Here is a 21,235-nt window from a genome sequence, read left to right on the forward strand (position 1 = left end):
CAATACAAGAAAAAAAAACAGAAATACAAATGGTATTATTGTTCTTATGTAAACCTACAATAACTGATTTTTGTAAAATGGTATAAACACAACACTGATTCATAAACTCCTTTTTAAAATGTGATATGTCTTCTAAGTTAACTGCTGTCATATTTGTAACAACCTCATAAACAAATAAACTCAGTCTGACTCTATGGCTCATTTGTACTATAAAGACATTGATTTTTGTCACTTTTAATTATTGACATTCTAAAATATGTAAATTAATATGATTTGTGAATAAAGCAAAATCAATGTCTAATCTAGAGCTAAGAACATGCCAGTATTAACATTTGCATTTAGTCTGCTTTAAAATGATTTTACAATGCTTAATGTTTTGCATGTTTTCAATGATTTATAGGTTGGATATGTAACTAGTTAACTAAGTAAGCTAATACTGAAATTCAAAGGTATGCATGCAAATAATCTTCCAACCACCTTAAATTTATATTATAAGTAAATAAGTACAATTAAAGACATTTTAAAATTATTAAATGCTTATTGCTTTCTTAAAAAAGTCCTACTTTTACCTGAAATTTGGTCAACTTGTAGATAAGAAGTATCAGGAACAAAAGACCTCAACATCATTGAAGCAGTGTGGTATCATCTCAGCAGAGAACTCACTAAAAGGCAGCCAACAGCCAAGTTTTTTTAATGCTCTTCAAGAAGTCTGGAGAACTTTTTTTGAAGACTGCTTAAAAAAATTACAAGACAGCTTGCCTGAGCGGGATCAGACTGTGTCCTTCAAGCATGTTGTATGAACTCTGCTTTTTGCTTATATGTTATATTTGATTCCATAAATCGCTTCACCTATTGTGGGATGGCTCAAGACTTTTGCACAGCACTGTATATTTATCTGTTCAAATTTTAAACATCACTTGGTTTTGTGATGATTAAATTGAGGTGAGTAAAACATTCTCAAAACTGCTACTGCAGAAAATAACAAAGGTTTGGATCATATAATCAACAGTTTGACTAATTCAAAAGTTGAAGAGAGCTTGAGACACCGGCAACCATAGTCAATTGTCTTCCAGGGGCCAGAGCAGGCGACATTGAAGGAAATTTAAAACTGCTGGCTAAGGGTAAACGTAAATTCAGTAAAATCATAATTCACGTCGGCAGTAATGACACCCGGTTACGCCAATCGGAGGTCACTAAAATCAATATTGAATCGGTGTGTAACTTTGCCAAAACAATGTCAGACTCTTTTCTCTGGTTCCCTCCCCAATCAGACCAGGAGTGACATGTTTAGCCGCATGTTCTCCTTAAATTGCTGGCTGTCTGAGTGGTGTCCCAGAAACGATGTGGTCTTCATAGATAATTGGCAAACCTTCTGGAGGAAACCTGGTCTTGTTAGGAGAGACGGCATCCATCCCACTTTGGATGGAGCAGCTCTCATTTCTAGAAATATGGACAAATTTATTAAACCCCCCAAAATATGACTATCCAGAGTTGGGACCAGGAAGCAGAGTTGCAGTCTTACACGCCTCTCTGCAGCTTCTCTCCTCCTGCTACCCCCCCCCCCCCCCCCCCCCCAAAAAAAAACCCCATTTCCATTGAGACTGTGTCAGCTCCCAAAAACACAAAAAATAAACTAAAAACCAGCAACAAACAACTTAAACATAAACAGTTACAAAGAAAGAACAATACAGTATCCACATCTGAACCAAAGAGTAAAACAGTGAAATGTGGATTATTAAATATTAGGTCTCTCTCCTCCAAGTCTCTGTTAGTACATGACTTAATAATTGATCAACAAATTGATTTACTCTGCCTTACAGAAACCTGGTTGCAGCAGGATGATTATGTTAGTTTAAATGAATCAACACCCCCGAGTCATTCTAACTATCAGAAATCTCGAAGCACAGGCCGAGGGGGCGGTGTGGCAGCAATTTTTCACACCAGCCTATTAATTAATGAAAGACCAAGACAGACTTTTAATTCAGTGAAAGCCTGATGCTTAGCCTCGTCCACCCCAGCTGTGAAACTCAGAAACCAGTCTTACTTGTTATCATCTATCGTCCACCTGGGCCTTACACAGAGTTTCTGTCTGATTTCTCAGACTTTATATCTAATTTAGTTCTGAGCTCAGATAAAATAATTATTGTGGGTGATTTTAACATCCATGTAGATGCTAAAAGTGACAGCCTCAACATGGCATTTAATCTGTTATTAGACTCAATTGGCTTCTCTCAAAATGTAAAAGAACCCACCCACCACTTTAATCACACTCTAGATCTTGTTTTAACATATGGCATAGAAACTGAACATTTAACAGTGTTTCCTGAAAACCCTCTCCTGTCTGATCATTTCCTGATAACATTTACTTTTACAATAATTGATTACACAGCGGTGAAGAGTAGACTTTATCAAAGTAGATGTCTTTCTGAAAGTGCTGTAACTAAGTTTAAGAATATAATCCACCCACTGTTATCATCTTCAATGCCCTGTACCAACATAGAGCAGAGCAGCTATCTGAACGCTACTCCAACAGAGGTCGATCATCTTGTTAATAATTTCACCTCCTCACTACGTACGACTCTGGATACTGTAGCTCCTGTGAAAACTAAGGCCTCAAATCAGAAGTACCTGACTCCGTGGTATAATTCTCAAACACGTAGCCTAAAGCAGATGACTCGTAATCTGGAGAGGAAATGGCGTGTCACAAATCTAGAGGATCATCATTTAACCTGGAGAAATAGTTTGCTGCTTTATAAGAAAGCCCTCCGCAAAGCCAGATCTTACTATTCGTCACTGATTGAAGAAAATAAGAACAACCCCAGGTTTCTCTTCAGCTCTGTAGCCAGGCTGACAAAAAGTCAGAGCTCTTGTGAGCCAACAATCCCTTTAACGTTAACTAGTAATGACTTCATGAACTTCTTCACAAATAAAATTTTTATCATTAGAGAAAAAATTACCAGTAATCATCCCACAGATGTAATATTATCTACAGCTACTCTTAGTACCATTGATGTTAAGTTAGACTCTTTTTCTCTAATTGATCTTTCTGAGTTAACTTCAATAATTACTTCCTCCAAACCATCAACGTGTCTTTTAGACCCCATTCCTACAAAACTGCTCAAAGAAGTCCTGCCATTAATTAATTCTTCGATCTTAAATATGATCAACCTATCTCTAATAATCGGCTATGTACCACAGGCCTTCAAGCTGGCTGTAGTTAAACCTTTACTCAAAAAGCATCTCTAGACCCAGCAGTCTTAGCTAATTATAGGCCAATCTCCAACCTCCCTTTCATATCAAAAATCCTTGAAAGAGTAGTCGTCAAACAGATAACAGATCATCTGCAGAGGAATGGTTTATTTGAAGAGTTCCAGTCAGGTTTCCGAGCTCATCACAGCACAGAAACAGCTTTAGTGAAGGTTACAAATGATCTTCTTATGGCTTCTGACAGTGGACTCATCTCTGTGCTTGTCCTGCTATACCTTAGTGCAGCGTTCGATACTGTTGACCATAATATCCTATTAGAGCGATTAGAACATGCTGTAGGTATTACAGGTACTGCACTGCAGTGGTTTGTATTGTCTCTATCTAATAGACTCCAGTTTGTGCATGTAAATGGAGAGTCCTCTTCACACACTGAGGTCAATTATGGTGTTCCGCAGAGTTTAGTGCTAGGACCAATTCTGTTTACATTATACATACTTCCCTTAGGCAGCATCATTAGAAGACATAGCATAAATGTTCACTGCTATGCAGATGACACCCAGCTCTATCTGTCCATGAAGCCAGATAACACACACCAATTAGTTAAACTGCAGGAATGTCTTAAAGACATAAAGACCTGGATGGCCGCTAACTTTCTGCTTCTTGATTCAGATAAAACTGAGGTTATTGTACTCGGCCCTGAACATCTTAGAAATATGGTATCTAAGCAGATTCTTACTCTGGATGGCATTACCTTGGCCTCCAGTAACGCCATGAGGAACGTTGGAGTCATTTTTGACCAGGACATGTCCTTCAGCGCACATATTAAACAAATATGTAAGACTGCGTTCTTCCATTTGCGCAATATCTCTAAAGTTAGAAATATCCTGTCTCAGAGTGACGCTGAATGCATTTATTACTTCCAGGCTGGACTACTGTAATTCATTATTATCAGGAAGTCCTAAAACCTCGCTGAAAAGCCTTCAGCTAATCCAAAATGCTGCAGTAAGAATCCTGACAGGGACTAGAAAGAGAGAGCAGATTTCTCCTGTTTTGGCTTCCCTTCATTGGCTTCCTGTTAAATACAGAATTGAATTCAAAATCCTGCTCCTCACATACAAGGTCTTAAATAATCAGGCCCCATCTTATCTTAATGACCTTGTAGAACCATATCACCCTATTAGAGCACTTCGCTCTCACTCTGCAGGCCTACTTGTTGTTCCTAGAGTATTTAAAAGTAGAATGGGAGGGAGAGCCTTCAGTTTTCAGGCCCCTCTTCTGTGGAACCAGCTTCCAGTTTGGATTCGGGAGACAGACACTATCTCTACTTTCAAGATTAGGCTTCAAACTTTCCTTTTTGCTAAAGCATATAGTTAGGGCTGGACCAGGTGACCCTGAATCCTCCCTTAGTTATGCTGCAATAGACGTAGGCTGCCGGGGGATTCCCATGATGCATTGAGTTTTTTCTTTCCTGTCACCTTTCTCACTCACTATGTATTAATAGACCTCTCTGCATTGAATCATATCTGTTATTAACCTCTGTCTCTCTTCCACAGCATGTCTTTTATCCTGTCTTCCTTCTCTCACCCCAACCAATCACAACAGATGGCCGCCCCTCCCATAGCCTGGTTCTGGCGGAGGTTTCTTCCTATTAAAAGGGAGTTTTTCCTTCCCACTGTCGCCAAAGTGCTGCTCATAGGGGGTCATATGATTGTTAGGTTTTTCTCTGTATCTATGAAGCGCCTTGAGGCGACTTTTGTTGTGATTTGGCGCTATATAAATAAAATTGAATTGAATTGAATTGAATAGAATAAATACTGCTAAAAATAATATCAAGAGACTAAAATGCCTGCCTGTGACTAACAGTTAATTTCCTGCTCCAGTGTGGATCCACGGGCATCCACATCTCCTCCCCGCACATGATTCTTCCCTCTCATTGCTACACGTTGTTCGGTTTTAGTATTAGCAGATTGCATAACTAGGCGTTTTCTTCCTCTGTTTCTTCTCTCTCAGCTGCTTAGCACCCAGTAGAGCAGCCGATGATGGGAGCTCCAACACGGCATGATCTAAAAACCCAGTGGCGCTTTAGTGTGCCTCAGCTGGCTTATATAACCCCGTGTGGATGCGCAAACTGCCTTGCTATTGGGAGGGCTGGACTCACGGAGCAGACACACATGCGCACACAAACACGCACAGAGAGAAGCTACTGACATGTGGCATGCTCGTATGTATTTGTACATGCGTGGATGTCGGCATGAGGACAGCAGATCTGTGCATGTGCGGTGGAGCGGGGGTGTATGTTGAGCACAGTAAAGTCAGATTTGTCTGTTTTATGCTCGGCAGCCACATCACCGAATTTCTCACTCCCTCCTCCTCACTATGCTGTCTGATGACATCACCAATGTGTCCCCTTGATTTTGGACGCCGTGCTCGCCGGTGATGTCACTTCCGTCGGGCCTTCACCTGAAGTGACATCATTCCTGTTGCATAACTATCCCCTCTCTCCCTCAGCTGTGAGAGCAAAGGCAGCTTTTCTCCATCTTTGGCCACCCAGAGGCACCGTGAAACTCCTCATTATGGAAATGCCAGGTGTGTCCGTGAAAGGGAAAAGCGCCGATGTATAAAAGCATCACTGGGGTTTAACATGAAAGACACGCATACTGCATCCCACATGACCTTATCTTGCATACGGGATAAAAAAAAACATGCAATGCTGCAAATCATCGTGACTGAGATGACATGAGGCACTGTGCAACTCCTGACATGTAAAACTATGAGTGTGAGGTGTGAGGGTGAAGAGATGCAGAGAGAGTGAGAGAGACAACGACCGAGAGAGGCCTGACCTATATAAGAAGGAGGCTGAAATATTTATGGATGTGAGTGTCCTAATTGGCAAGCTACTGGGAGCAATGCGGCCTTCTCCTCCAGTCACAGCCTGGGAAGAGGTTAACGTGCACAGAGCATCAGTGGTCTGAGGGCCAGACCGCTGCTTCTACCCCATGACTGTCATCCTCAGCCTGAGAGATGCCTTGTTATGAGTGTGATCTGCTTTTGCCAGGGCTATGGCATTGTTAGAATCATTACCAGAACTGTTATCGTAACCGTGGTGCATACAGGCGGGAACAACCGCTCAGAGCGCTGAGTCAAACGCAGCCTAATTGGCCGGGGTTAATATCCAGCACTGGCACACACCGTTAGGCTGTCTGTCAGGCCTCGATTACAATCCCTGCAGACGAAGACGAGAGGATGGACACTTTCTGACTTACAGTTTCAAATCACTGCAGGCTGCAGGGGGAATGAGGTCAACCAGGGCTCGGGACATTGGCATTTTTATGAAGTATGACAGAGCGTTAAAGCTGGCACCTATGTTTAATTATGATGAGTGTTAATGAAACGTAAAAATTCTAGATGTCAGTACTTACAGAAAAATATAGTTATATGACCAAGTCATCTACACATCTATTTGTAGCAAACTTTAGAGAGTAGAGTACAAATATTTTTTAACTCGGATGAAGCTCACACCCGCCTTCTGTATCAAGCTATTAGACCTCATTTATTAGCAGTGCATATACGCAAATCTGCATGTAAATCAGTGATTTATCAATATTTCTGTACCTGAATTTATTTGCACGTTGCACAAAATGCGTTAGAAGTTCAAACCATATGTACGAAAAGATGACAAAGGCCTGGCTTTCTTTGGAAGTTTAAAAACAAATCTTGAATACTATAAAAATGAATACTTCTACTCCTTCTACTACTACTATTACTATTCAGAATGTTTATTTTTATTGCCATTTGTTCTTTATTTAGAGTTTTCCACAACACTATGAGACACAAAAACATCAGGATTGCAATGAAATTAAAAAACAAAAATGTAAAGATTTGTAAAGAAAACAAAAAAGTAAGAGGGAAGGTCCTACACCTTTCCTTTTACTTTAACCTTTATATTTAAACATAATTCATTCTTACTTACTTAAAATTATGTTGCCTTTAGTTAAAAAATGACAAATCGTTTCTGGATATTATGACTTAAAGTCTCATTTTCGGTCAAATGATCACATGCTTTTTGCCCTCAATCTGTCTTATGCTTTTTCTAGTAGTCTGTTAGTGTTTTCTCATATCAACATTGGTGCCAAAATTATGATTTTTTTCTTGAATTGCCGTGAGTGTCTCAGAGGTAATGATATTCAGAACCAAGGGGATGCAGTGGGGCACTTTTGCACACAGAGTGCACACGGAGAAGTTTGAGTAGTGCGAATATTTCCTGCTGTGCAATGAAGAACTGTACCTCCGTATCTACAGTTCATGAGTGACAGCTGCACCACACACTTCAGCAGAACAGAAACATGTACAGTCACTATCAGCTATCAGCAGGCCTGGAGCAGTCACAAAGTTACAAGTGTCCATATAAACTTTTCAGTGTGGATATGAGGACTCCAGCCAATGCGTTTCCAAAATCAGTATTACACTCCAAAAAAGTTTCTCTATGAAAGCTGTGTTAACAGATTGCATTACAAGAAAGAAGGCAGCTCATAAAAATTTCTTCTCTGTCCTTCCAAAAAAACAAACCAAATTAAATCCACTCAAAGAAAAAAGGATTTAAAGCTTAGGTGTGCTCATAAAAGTATTAACAATTAGTTACTGATCTAAATCTCTAAATTGAATTTCTTATCTTTTAAGCAAATACAAAGATTAATGGGACTATTGACCTAGTGATAGTAACAGCACCTGTTGTGATTTTTAGGATTAGCAGGCAAATGAGTCCGACAAGCATCTCTGTCTTGCTTGCACAAAGAAAAAGAGAGCAGAAATCAATGGGCTGTGTTTACAGGGTACACAGCCGACTGTAACACTGCACGTTATGTTACACACAGCCAAGCAGTAAAAACAGACGAGCTGCTTGGCAGGGCTCAGCCTGGCCAGCCTCACGCTAAAGGCAGGAAGAGACGGTGCTGACACACGGGCCAAGAGCAGCGACTGGCACCGTGCTCCAGTCTGAGCAAAAAGTGGAAAGAATTTCAAAAAGAAATTATAGAAGGAGAAGCAAAATTCCTGAAGTGATTTTTTTTCTCGTGTGGTCACTTTAAAGACAAACAGAAAAAAGTCACAATGTTTCTGTGTGTGAAAGTAAAGACTGAATATATACTTACGTAAGAAGTACTCAGATGGGTCTGCTTCATAATCTGTTTCCTCGGGAAAGTGGTCTATCTGTTTACACATGCCTTTGAAGTTTCCTGTTGAGTGAAAACAGAAAGAGGGTTCAGGAGAGCTCTAAACGAAACACTGCAAAAATCTACAACTGGAGTCAGTTTGATATCAGACAGACACGTCGACCTTTTACACTCCATATCATCAACAGACTATGTATCCTCAGTTCTATTGAGGAGGGAATTTGACTTTCCTCAACCAGTTACTACTGGTGTACCAGACTGAATCTAACACGTGGGCCATGCCAACATTACTTGTTTTATTGTATAAGTGAAGTAGATAAAGGTAAAAACCGTTTTGCATGTTCATGTTTTTGTTCTTCAGCTTTTCTCAGTCTGACTTTTTAAAATATCATTTTCACAGCTCCACAACTTGGAGGACAGGTTCAAAGGTCCTTTTGGTCTTTACTGTAAGTTAACTGAATATTTTAGGTTTCAAACATGTACCTCAAGGTGCTTTATACTGTAAGGTAAAGATCCTACAGTAATAAAGAGAAAACCCAACAATCAGACAACCCCCAGTGAACAAGCACTTGGCGACAGTGGGAAGGAAAAACTCCCTTTTAACAGGAAGGAAGCCTCCGGCTGATCCAGGCTTGGGAAGCGGCTGAGGGAAGCGACACAGGACAAAAGTCCCACTGTGGAAAAGAGCCAGAGTTTAATATTAACTATTAATTAAACACAAACTGTTTATGATCATGCACAACACTTTTGTTCTTTTAATGGTCAACACAGACAGTGTCATAACAGCTCATATGAGTGGACTGATCTCTTTAGAAAGCACACCTGAGCATCAGGCCTCTCTGGCAGCAGTTGGCAGCTTGTAAACAAGAGCTGTGCAGCTGGTGCGACCTGGAGCTGCTCCAACTGCCGTGCAGAGAGAACCTCATCTCTTTTTGGCTGACACCTCGCCGTTCAGGTATGCTGTCCATCCAGGAAACAGCATCCCTCTCCTCTCCCCTCCCTCCAGCTCTTCCCTGCCTGTCTGCTCCGTGCAGAGATCTGGCATTGATGAGGTCACTCAGGGTGACGTGGCGGGGGAGGCACCCATAAGGCATCCATTATGGTCACCTGCTGCTGCAGCGAGGAGGCAGATGCCTGGCCGTTTGATTGGACCAGATTAGTGTTTCATTAACTTCTTCATCTCCTTTCCCTCCAGTGTCCCTCTAATTAGGGGAACAGGTGTTGGTTACCATGGTGCTGAGGAGGTCTTGGCAGCGAGGCATGATGGGCACAGCGGGATGCAGTTATTGCTCTGTGAATGGCCCACATACAGCGGTGGGAAGGGGACCCCTGGTGATGACCACTCAGATATTAAAGAGAGCGTCACCTGACAAAACAAGCCATCAAAGCACCCTCGATCGACTCTCTCATCATGACCTGTGGGTTAGCGCCAGCTGTTGTCTGGTACGAGTATTGAATGGAGAAATGTTCATCTGATTGCCTCATTGTCACTTGTAAAGTTTGCCTACAGATGTAGCAAAAATACTACCATAATTCAGTAAAAATAAAAACGGGCTTATTTTGTAATGAATGAACATTCGCAGGTACTAACAAAGCCATTAAACTACTGGAAAACACGAGAAATAGATGAGCTGATGCAATTTAAAAAGCACAGGTCAGACCTGAATGGTAAAAAACATGTGATATATGTGAGAATCACCAGTTCACACAGATGTTTTCTTTAAGGAAGTCTGGGTACCAGTGTTCAAAATAAAGCTCAATAAGAACTGCTTTTAAATTGTGTCGTATTTAGTCACTCTGCCACGTTTCTTTCATTTCAGCCAAACCTGAAACTATTTTGCACTTTTCCCCCTAAAGAATTTTTATATATAAGCTTTTATATATCAGGTTTTCTCTAAAGGATTATAAAATCATTTAATTTAAATATCTATAAATATAATTTTTATAAATATCTATGGAAAATTTGCAGTCAGCCATTTGGCACGCGCCATATTCCCCTTCAGAGTTCTGAAAGAGGTCTGATTACTAAGAAAAGAAGAGGCTATAAAAAGTTGCTAAAGAATGAGGTCAACTCTTTAAAACATTGATGTAGTCCTAATATTTAGTCCTTCTTTGACTAAGAAGTTACAATAAAAATACAACTGTAGTGAGGTGAAGAGAGGCTTTGTAACTGAAACTGAAACTCATTTGATCTTTGTGACACGGTTCCCTGTTAATCAGAAGATCACTAACTGGTCATAAAGGGATTTACATAGTCAATAACAATGCTCAGGCACTAAGGTGGTCAAAGTGTGTTAACAAAATATCCCGTACACCATTACATCACCACCCCCACCAGCAGCATCCTGACCCACTGATGCACGGAAGGATGACTTTATGCTTTTTACGCCAAATTCAAAGTACAAATTGAGAGTCGTCAGTCCATTCCTGTTCTCAGCTCTAAACTTTTATTTTTCTATTCTAGGATCTGCAGGATTTCTGAATATGGTCACCTATGTGGATCATTTAGACAGAAGTACAGAAGCTCCACCCACCTGGTGTTTATCAGAATAAAGTCAGCTTAATGGAAGAGGAGCTAAAGTTCACATATCACACGCTGGATGAACTGAGGAGCTGCACTTCTCATACAAAACTACTCTAATAAATTCAGACATTCAAAAGGTGTGAAACAGTGTACCACTCATTTATCGCTTCTAATCCATTAATAAACAACGAAATAAAAAGGATTTTCATCAACAGGCTCTGTGGCAAAGAGGGGGGAAGACAAAAAGAGAGAAAAGCAGGCAGAAAGACAATTAATGGGAAGGAGGAGGAGAGATAAATATAGGAAGGGCAGGTAACAGAGAGGTTTTGAAGGACAGCGAGGGAAGATGGAGCAGGAGGTGGAATACATCAAGTCTGAGTGTCAGTGTAATTGCTGAGCCATGAATAGGGCCTCCAGAGTTTACCGGTCCTCCACAGTTTTGCACTTGATGCTCTGATATATGATGTGAAGCTCCTCTTTGGATGGCGGACCAAATTTCCAGTCAGCTGTTGGGTGATTTCTTTTCACTAAAGATAACTGAAGCTGAAGGAAAATAATCCACCAAAGCTTCTGTAGCTTCTGTAGCATGCTAGTTTCAGTAGTGAGTTGGTGACTACTGCAGGTGTAACCTCACCACCTTCTGCAACTACTACCCCCAGTCAGTACCTCTTCAACATACCTGCTTAAAGAAGCTTTAAATAAGTTGCATTTCTGGGGGAAGAGAGGCAAGGGGGGACACACTTGTGCCTCCTCTCAGAGCATATTTCACTGAAAGATGACTTGTGTTTACATACGACTACATTACACACTCCCAGTGGAGCTGTCTGAGCAAACTAGCAGCAGCAGCAGCAACCCACAGAGCACCATGTGTGTGTCTTAACAGCGTTATCAAGTGGGTGTAAGATTTGGTTTGCAGCTGGCTGGCCTATCCACAGTAGTGTGATTTGTAATACCAGCTGTGGAGAGTGGCCTATTGGGGGAACCACTTCAATTAGCGTGCTGAAAGATTTATGTGACACTTAACCGCTCCAAACGGTCCTTTTCTTGTAAGACATGTAAACTCAGCAGGCTGGTAAATGTTTTATAATGGCATTTTCATTTCAGAGGCCTCCCCACGTGAGTGTGAATGCAGGGGCACAACGCGGAGCGATCCGTTTGGCCATTAGGAGCTTTGGCAGGGGGACTACTGGTGAATGGGAAGGTATTACTGAAGACTCAGGTGTTCAGTGGGTCAAAACACTTATCACTTTGAAGAGAAACACCTGTGTGCACTGAGCAGCTCTTGTACTTTCAGCGCAGTATGCCGAGTAACCAAAGAGCTCTGTGTTTAAAATCACAAGGCGGCTGGAAAATCATATTTTTCCACCATGAGCCAGGATGAAGGTACAAACATTTTTTTAAAAGATCCTAAATTCTTTAACAATGCAATGAAGTTAATGGTGTTTCCTGCAGAATTCAAGTTGGTGTTATTTTAAAAATTACAAAATAGAGTATTCTTAATTGAAACGTCACACATATTGCTTGCACAGTTCTTCTACACAGAGTGAAAAAAGTACAGTAAATTGCAGGTGATCTTGAAATAACTTCAGAAATACCTTGGCAATATTTTTCAGACAAAGTTTGTGTTTAGATTAATTGGTGCACAAACTGCAGTGTGTTGAGTACAATTTAACACATCCTGAACATAGTCAGTGCACCGCACTGCAAGCAGCTTTAAGGCGCATCCTCTCGAGAAGAGACTGCAGTGATTTAGTATTCAAAAACCAAAAAATGTCGGGGAAATTCAGTCACTTGTAGCAACAACAGGTAAAAAAAAAAGTGAAGTGAAGTGGGTGGTACTGAGTTAAACTTTTAACAATTTTCAACTCAGCAACTGAAGCAACTACCAACAGGAGCAGGAGGTGGTCAACACTAAACAGAATCTCTGAATGTTCAACCATCAGCTAAGATGTTCAGCGTTACAACAAAACTGGTGAAATCGATGTTTACTTTGCAAATATGCTCATGTCTAGCAGGTACGATGCTTCACCCTAAACTGAACTCCAACATGCTCTCCTTTCCAACTTTGCACTTTCACTGTGCCTTTATGTTGATGTAGATTCTCAATCCTACAGTTCATGGTTGGTTGAAGTGCTCAAGTCAAAGCAACTGGACTTCATTTGGTTCTTGAAGATATTTCACCTGTCGTCTGAGAATCCCAGTATTTACCCTGGAGTGGGTTGTCAGCTATTAACTATCAAGACCCAAAAGAAGCCAAGGACTTTAGAAAATTTCAGTATGGCTCAAGTCTAAACTTCATAAAGTCAGTGAAGTAAGTGGAAAAAAATAGCAATAGCGTGTTACTTAATAATATTGATATAATTATAATATTTATAATAATATTTTTCATTGAATAAGATGAAAAAGATTTATTCCCCAATCAAAAAAAGCTTCCTTCTATAGAAGCCTATGTGTGAGGGGCAGGGCATGCTGCAGGCCTCTTATATGCTGGAGCACCACGAATCAAACACACACTAGCAGACGAAACCACAAGAATGCACGGTTACACTTCACCAGTTGAATCTAACTTGTTTGCCAAGTTTTTAGCATGTATCTTGAATATCATGTGCATACCAGTGTGTATGAAATTTATTGTGCTTTATTTAGCTTTTTAGAGTATAAAGATCTAGCTATTAGCTTTGTAAAGTACAGCAGAAAGTATGTAGTATGTAATGATACCCTTTTTTAAAACAAACAATTAACAAGTCATCCATGAATTGCTGTACTGAATTAAATGACGAGGCGTTTAGTATTTTTTCATCCTGGACCAAAATGACTCTACTTATGGTTCAACAAGTACTACTGATTTTAGCCATATTAGCAGCTCAAAGTCAGGCCTCAAGCAATGCTAAAAACAAGCTAAAATTAAAATGGGAACTGATCTTTCGCTGTAAAACACGCTGGAGGTTTAATGTGTGTTGTCCGGTGGATGTCAGTGTGTTTAACAAGGAGTAAAATTAGAGGAATTTTAATATAAAAACCAATTTCTCTGCAGAGAAGCATTATAACATGAAGGATGAACAGATAAAATGAAAAACAAAATCCTCAAAGGACTTCAGATAACTTAACAGAATAGATGAAAAATGAAACTTTCTGACACTTCTGAATATTGAAATAACCACAGCCTGCTCAGCCGGACTGAAAAGCAGCAAGTGACCATGATTTATTGAGCTGCCGCCATAAAACGATAGAGCAGGTTTATCTGTGATCTCTTGCTGGGAGTGAGCCATCACCAGTCCCTCCACGGACCCTTAGCTGTGGTTGAGGAAAGTCTTTGAGTGTTGTCCAGAGAGGGTGTTATCCTGACTAAGTCAATCAGCCCAGACACCACTGACCGCCGTTCCCTCCTATACTGGAAATGAGCTATGGGCTAACCCCATGTCCTCTGTGTCCCCTCCCATCCCCTGCAGCCATAAAGCACCTCATTACCACAGAGCCTGGAGTGGCAGAAACACTCAGGAGTGAAGTACAGTGTGTGTGTGTGTGTGGCAATGAGAGGGGGTAAGAAGGTGAACGTACAGATTTACAGTTGCCCACAGCAGCAAGGCTCAGGGTCTAGTCCTGAGGGGCCGGAGCTTATCCAGCCGGCATCAGGCTCATTTTCACGGCCCTTACACAGCACATACACATAACACCGAGGAGGAGCTCTTGTTGGTCTGGTGATGTTGCCATGTTGCTCTTTATTCAAGCTTTCCCCAGGGTGATGTTCACATTTAGGTGCAGGATATTGGACCAGCTCCAGCTGAGGCAGAGCTCAACCCAATGTGGATCTGTTCCAAAGTTTAGGTGTTGACTGGTTAAAAAAGGTCCGTGACGAAGCTGAGAAAGTTTTTCTAATGCCACTGATAGCACAAGCATGGGCCCTGGCCCCTGGTTATTACAGGAACAGGAAACACTAACTCCTATTTTCTCTCTTGCCATCATTCTCGCAGGCAGATTTCTGGCCTGCTGCTGAGAAATTTCTTCAAGTTTTAAGGCCGCTTTGAGTCATTTCTTCCTCCTCGACTGTGAGTTAATCTCCATTTTGCTGCATATAGTATGATCGAAGTCACTGCACAAAGCCTGACAGAACACACACGGAGGGATTTTAGCTTACTTTCCTTCTTTTTCTGAGTGATTAAACCAACATATCACACAACAGTATCATCAGCAGTAGGTGAGATCCTCAAATGCAGATGAAATAACAGTAACAGGGAACATGACCACGTATGATTCATCTATCTGGTTTTATATCCAGCGCAGAAGAGCATCAATATTCCTGCTTGAGCTTTCCAGTTATTTGACACATGAAGATCAGTTTACTTGTGTGTCTTTGGAGAAGTTTCATCTGAGAGAGCGACTCAAGGGGGATCACTTATCATTGGTCTAAATAAAGAGGGTTGAGTTGGACTTTCATACCTCAGTGAGAAGTGGGGAAGAAATGAGTGAAACCTGCTTTAAAATTTGCAGAAATTCCTCATCATTGGTTTACTAAGTTGAATCAAACGAATTTGTGCTAACAATTATCTTCATTGAGTAGCTGATTAATTTATCTGATATAAAAGAACAAAAAGCTCAGTTACACTTTCTACACACCCAAGATGACTCCTATCCCTCTTTTTAGCTGTTTACACAAATAGGGATGTTTATGGGATGGAGTCTACGCTGCTTACAGTGGGTGAGGGACAGGGGACACACTGGACAGGTGATCAGTTAGGTCTATTACAGAGATGCAGACATCCATTTGCAATCATATCGGCCAATTTAGAGTAACACGTTAACCTAACGAGTCCCCCAACACTATTTTGCTAGAGTAGTTCTTTAAATACAAATTCATCTCATCTATCAAGCTGACTGAAAAGCCTCCCTATCGCTGTGTTATTTAAAGAGCATGATTTCCTAAAGTACTGCCTAACTTCAAACTAAGCTCTGTTTAAAATAAAGTGTTTCTAATAACAAAGAAGCATAGATGATATATGAAAGATCAGTTGTGTGGTCAAGTGAATCTTATGCAGAAGTGCCTACAACCTGCGGAAACTGCTCTGGCTGCAAAAAGCTGTTTATGATCCAATCTGTGGAAAAATGGCCTTGCTCTCTTTTGATCTATATGATGAGATTATGGTCTTAATAAGTTGTTGCAAGTATGCTTCAATACACCATGATGCTAGTTTTTAAAATCTGGTTCCTATAAAGAGTGAAACAGGGGATAAAGCAAGTTGTGATTTATAGTCTGTTTTAACTTGAGATTGACAAGTTCTAGTGTAAAAACGTGCAGTCAGTTTCAACCTTCACTCATTATTTATATCTGTTTTTCAAATTAAAAGTGGCCAAAATGCTGGAGATAGGGCGTTACTAACTGTTGATGGAATTGGACCTCTGCTTGCTGCCATAATGCACTGAAAACTATAACACTGCACACTGAAAAAAGTGCAATAAGCCAGATGCTGAATTTGCATATAAGGAACTCCCTATCTTGTAATTGTTATATATTGTTTAAGGAACCAAGGCTTATCAGTTTATCAGACTGAATTATGTTGAAATGAAACGGAGTAGTCATGTTTTATCTCCAGAAGCTCTGCCCCCCCAGAGCGGACTTTGCAGGAAAAAATGGCTGCTCCGTCCACCATGTTTTGTCTTGCTTTGGAAACTTAACAGCAGTCTAGAGTTCTTCACTTCGAAGGAAAATAAAATTTAAAGCTAAAATAATGTATATATGGACCTTTACTGAGGTAACTTTTTTTTTTACTGGTATGTGGGCTGGTTATTGAGCAACATGAAAAGCAAACATAAGGCTCCAGTTAGCTAATGTTGATCAATATCTAATGATGTGATGATCAAATTAGTAATAATCAAATGTAACGTGGGTTAAGATTAAACCTAAATAAACAGACCGTCACAAACTTTCATCGGTGTCTGCAGTAAGTGGTGGTACCAGCAGTATCTTAACAATTACACAGAACTGGACAAATCTTTCCTGGATGGCAGAGGAGAGAGACGTCCGGGTCACGCCTGCCCACACATGAAACCCTCTAACAGTGATCAAGCACGATAACTGCTGCCACATTGCTGCAAACTGAGACAAAGGTCTGATGAGACACAAACACGTAGGAGGTGCATGATGGGAAGGGGAGGGTGGGGGGTTGGGGGGCTGCAGGGGGGGTCAGGAGGACTTGACTGAGTAGGAGGTGCAGTTTAAAGAGAAAGAGTTAGAGACAGAGAGATTCAAGCCCACTTCTGATTTGCCAGTGGGTGGCATTCTCGAAAACTTTCCAGGCAGCCACTGAGTGCGTCAGCATCCAGAAACCCCTCCTTCCCCTCCTCCATATCCTCCTCCTCCCACCTCCATCCTCAGTCCCTACAGCAGCCGTTGCCATGTGGACATCAGAACCATTCGCTGCGGTTGCCATGGATATAGCTATCTGGGATCACATGGTTGGAGCCGGTGAGGTGTCTTTAACCCCTGGACACAAAGCGGCTTCAGTGACACAGCATGCAGTATTAGTCAGCAGCTGTTATAGTACCAGCACGGCAGCCTGTAAGCTAGCGCTGACTCCACACAGAGGCCTGCAAAGGCAGTCAGGTATGCTTGTGTCCTTTCGGGTCAAACGTATAAACTTACTGTTGGATTACACCACGGATGGAAAAAGATATATTGCTTATATGGGTCATTTAACTTCACAAATGAACACAAATGGTCTCCTCTAGTCTGCAGTTACACTATTGCGGCATTCCCATGTGGATGCATGCACAGGTATGAGCAAATAAATCCCCTGTGGATGAAAAGGTAATGGGTTCATGCATGTTACACATTGACATCATCTCCCTCCTAATGAACAGCCATCCTAGCAGCAATGACAAGATCCCTAATCGTCTTATTCATCATCATAATCACACCTTATTCATCCTTATAATCACTATATTCATCTTGGTAATGACCCTGCTAAGGCTGGGAGGCTCATGTGCACCATCGCTCCCAATACGAACACACACACACAATACTGGGTCTTTTTCCATGTCAGCACTGGAGCAGAACTGTTGCTAACACTTAAAGATGCAGTTAAATGACAGTTTATGCAGTTTTGTAACATATTTTAAATATGCAGATAAGGTATCACTGCAGTGAGGATCAGCCATCAAGAGATTTCATTTGATAGCTGCAAAATGGGGCCTGACTTCAGATCTGGATACAGTGAAGGCTTTTTTGCCTCCACCCACACCACCCTCACCTGTGTTGGTGAATCAAGGAGGCAGAGGAAGAGGCTCAAATGGCACTTAAATCACACACATTCAATTTTAGAAGTGCAAAATTGGTATTTTGTAAGCTGGCATCTAAACACAGCTCCAACCAATCACAGTACAAATAATTAATGTAAAATGTTTTTGTTCTTTTACAGAATGCCACTAATATCAATTCCTATATAATCACTAACTCCTCATTCAGTTTGTCTTTCATCGTTCTTTTTATAAACTGTAATTATAGTTTCTGATCTTTGCTTTCCAAATTGTAAGTGAAACTGAGCTGCTAATGCCAACTGATTTTGGGGGGAATGTAATAATTAATTTGTGTAACTAAAAGTTAAAAACATTGCACATGTACACACAAACTCACAAGGCTAAGAGAAAACACACTAAATGAATCTGTGAAATTTACCGATCTTATCTAGTTACATACATAAGGCTCAATTTTTTGTCGTTACCCACAAACTGTACGAAAAAAGCCTTGGTTGTTGTCACAACTATTTGGTTTTTGCACTACATTTCTAAAGGCTTGAACTTGACCACCTGGGTTTTTCTTGGAGCCTGAAGTTCTAAAGGGTCATTTGGATGAGAAGGTGGCATGGTATATTATCAGTAATGCTAGTTAACAAAGTGCATTCACAGGTTGCAAAATCACAGAATCCTGTTGCACTAACAAATACACAAATAGCACTAGAATTTTAATCAAAAAATCAAAGAAGAGCAGACTTCTTGGACAACCTGGTAGTTCGATTAATTTCAGAGCAAACCAATGCTTCAACATGGAGGAGAGGTCCAGTTCAGCTCAGTCACACAAGCCTAGTGACCAGTTGCAACCATCCGGAAACGTGCTCGTCATCTCCGAGCATGAAGTAAGGAGAGCCTTCAAGAGAGTGAACACCAGGAAAGCAGCAGGACCAGACGGCATCCCAGGTCGTATCCTAAGAGACTGCGCATACCAGCTAGCTCCTGTGTTCACTGAGATATTCAACATCTCTTTATCTCAGTCGGTGATCCCCACATGCTTCAAAGAGTCCATCATTGTTCCTGTCCCGAAGAAACCCCACCCTGCTTCTCTCAATGACTATCGCCCTGTAGCCCTCACCTCAGTAGTGATGAAGTGCTTTGAACGCCTGGTCAGAGACTTCATCATTTCTTCACTACCAGACACACTGGACCCACTACAGTTCGCTTACCGTCCAAATCGTTCCACAGACGATGCCATCTCTCATCTCCTCCACACATCACTCACTCACTTGGACACTAGAAGGGGGAATTATGTTAAAATGCTCTTCATAGACTACAGCTCTGCATTTAACACCATAATTCCCTCCACACTCACCACCAAGCTGGAGCATCTGGGACTCAGCTCATCTATGTGTCTGTGGATCTCCAACTTCCTAACTGGCAGACCACAGGCAGTAAGGATGGGCGGACATGTCTCAGCCTCCACCACTCTCAGCACTGGAGCCCCCCAGGGGTGTGTTCTGAGCCCCCTGCTGTACTCTTTGTACACATATGACTGTGTGGCCACTACCAGCTCCACCACCATCATCAAGTTTGCTGACGACACCGTCGTGGTGGGCCTGATCTCTGATAACAACGAGACGGCCTACCTGAAGGAGATTAGGAATCTGGAGAACTGGTGCCAGAGGAACAACCTCCTTCTAAACGTCAGTAAGACAAAGGAGCTGATAGTGGACTTCAGCACTAAGCAGGAGAGGAACTACCAGACCCCCGTCATCAACGAGTGCCCAGTGGAGAGAGTGGACAGCTTCAAATACCTCGGAGTTCACATCACGCAGGACCTGTCATGGTCCTGTCACATCAACACCGTGGTGAAAAAGGCCCGACAGCGTCTCTACCACCTCAGACGCTTGAGAGACTTCCAACTGCCCTCCAAGGTGCTCAGGAACTTTTACTCCTGCACCATAGAGAGCATCCTGGCGGGAAACATCTTAACCTGGTTCGGGAACAGCACCATGCAGGACAGACGAGCTCTACAGAGGGTTGTGCGGTCAGCTGAGCGCACCATCCGCTCCGAGCTCCCTGACCTGCACTCAATCTACAGCAGGCGGTGCTGGACCAAGGCCAGGAAGATCGTGAAGGACCTCAGCCATCCCAACAACAGACTGTTCTCTCTGTTGAGGTCAGGAAAGCGATTCCGCTCCCTGAAGACCAACACAGAGAGACTGAGGAGGAGCTTCTTCCCGCAGGCGATACGGTCTCTCAATCACACCACCACACAGTACTGACCCACACATATGGTTCTTACACACACACTGGACTTTCTGGACTTTGGTTTTGCACAACACTGGTCACTATATTCTTCATTTCCGGTTAATACTTGTACAGCTGCTGTTATTGTGTATATATTTATTTATATTTAGATTTCTTCATACATTCTTATATAGTTCTATATTGTGTATTTTGTTGTACAGTTATTTTATTTTCAACTTTAATTTATATATTTATCTTTATCTTATTCTTCCCAGTTAAATTTACCCTTCATTCTAATTTGTGTTGTACAGTTATTTCATTTTTAACCTTAATTTATATTTTATTCCTTCCTAGTTAAATTTACCCTTTTTAATTTTTCATATTTATTTCCTATCTTATTCATAGCCTTTTCCTTTTTTGTTTTCTTTAGGTCACGAGCAGTTGTCCAAGCATTTCACTACATATCGTACTGTGTATGACTGTGTACGTGACAAATAAAAAATTTGAATTTGAATTTGAATTCATCTAGCAAAAACAGGTTGTGAGGGAAAAATTACAATTCTGTGATGGGCTGGAAAGGGTTGCTGACGTAGCGGCGAAATCAGCTGATGAAGTTTGACCCAGAGAGAGGTCAGTGACACCCTAGTAACCACCAGTTGCTGGGAAAGTGGTTGCTGGAGTCAGCTAGGTAAAATTAGTTGCAAATGCATATAGTGTTGCACTGAAAACCTCATTTTGATTGATGTGATTCTAGCAAGCTGCTGCAGTAACCTGTAGTTTGTTTTGGAGGACGGCAATTTGTCAGCATCGACAGTGGCAATCATCTAGTGATTAAAACAACCACTTTGGTTCCTGCACCTTG

General features: G+C 41.4%; 1 protein-coding gene across 1 annotated transcript in view; it reads right to left on the minus strand.

Moving 5' to 3' along the window:
- Window positions 1-21,235, minus strand: part of cacng2a (calcium channel, voltage-dependent, gamma subunit 2a) — an 83,964-nt gene that overhangs the window by 22,374 nt on the left and 40,355 nt on the right. The window contains exon 2 of the mRNA XM_004552515.4: window positions 8,355-8,438. Within this exon, the coding sequence (XP_004552572.1) occupies window positions 8,355-8,438 (84 nt within the window). The remainder of the gene's footprint in view (window positions 1-8,354; window positions 8,439-21,235) is intronic.

The sequence above is a fragment of the Maylandia zebra genome, linkage group LG4 (genome assembly GCF_041146795.1).
Source record: "Maylandia zebra isolate NMK-2024a linkage group LG4, Mzebra_GT3a, whole genome shotgun sequence".
Classification (NCBI taxonomy): domain Eukaryota; kingdom Metazoa; phylum Chordata; class Actinopteri; order Cichliformes; family Cichlidae; genus Maylandia; species Maylandia zebra.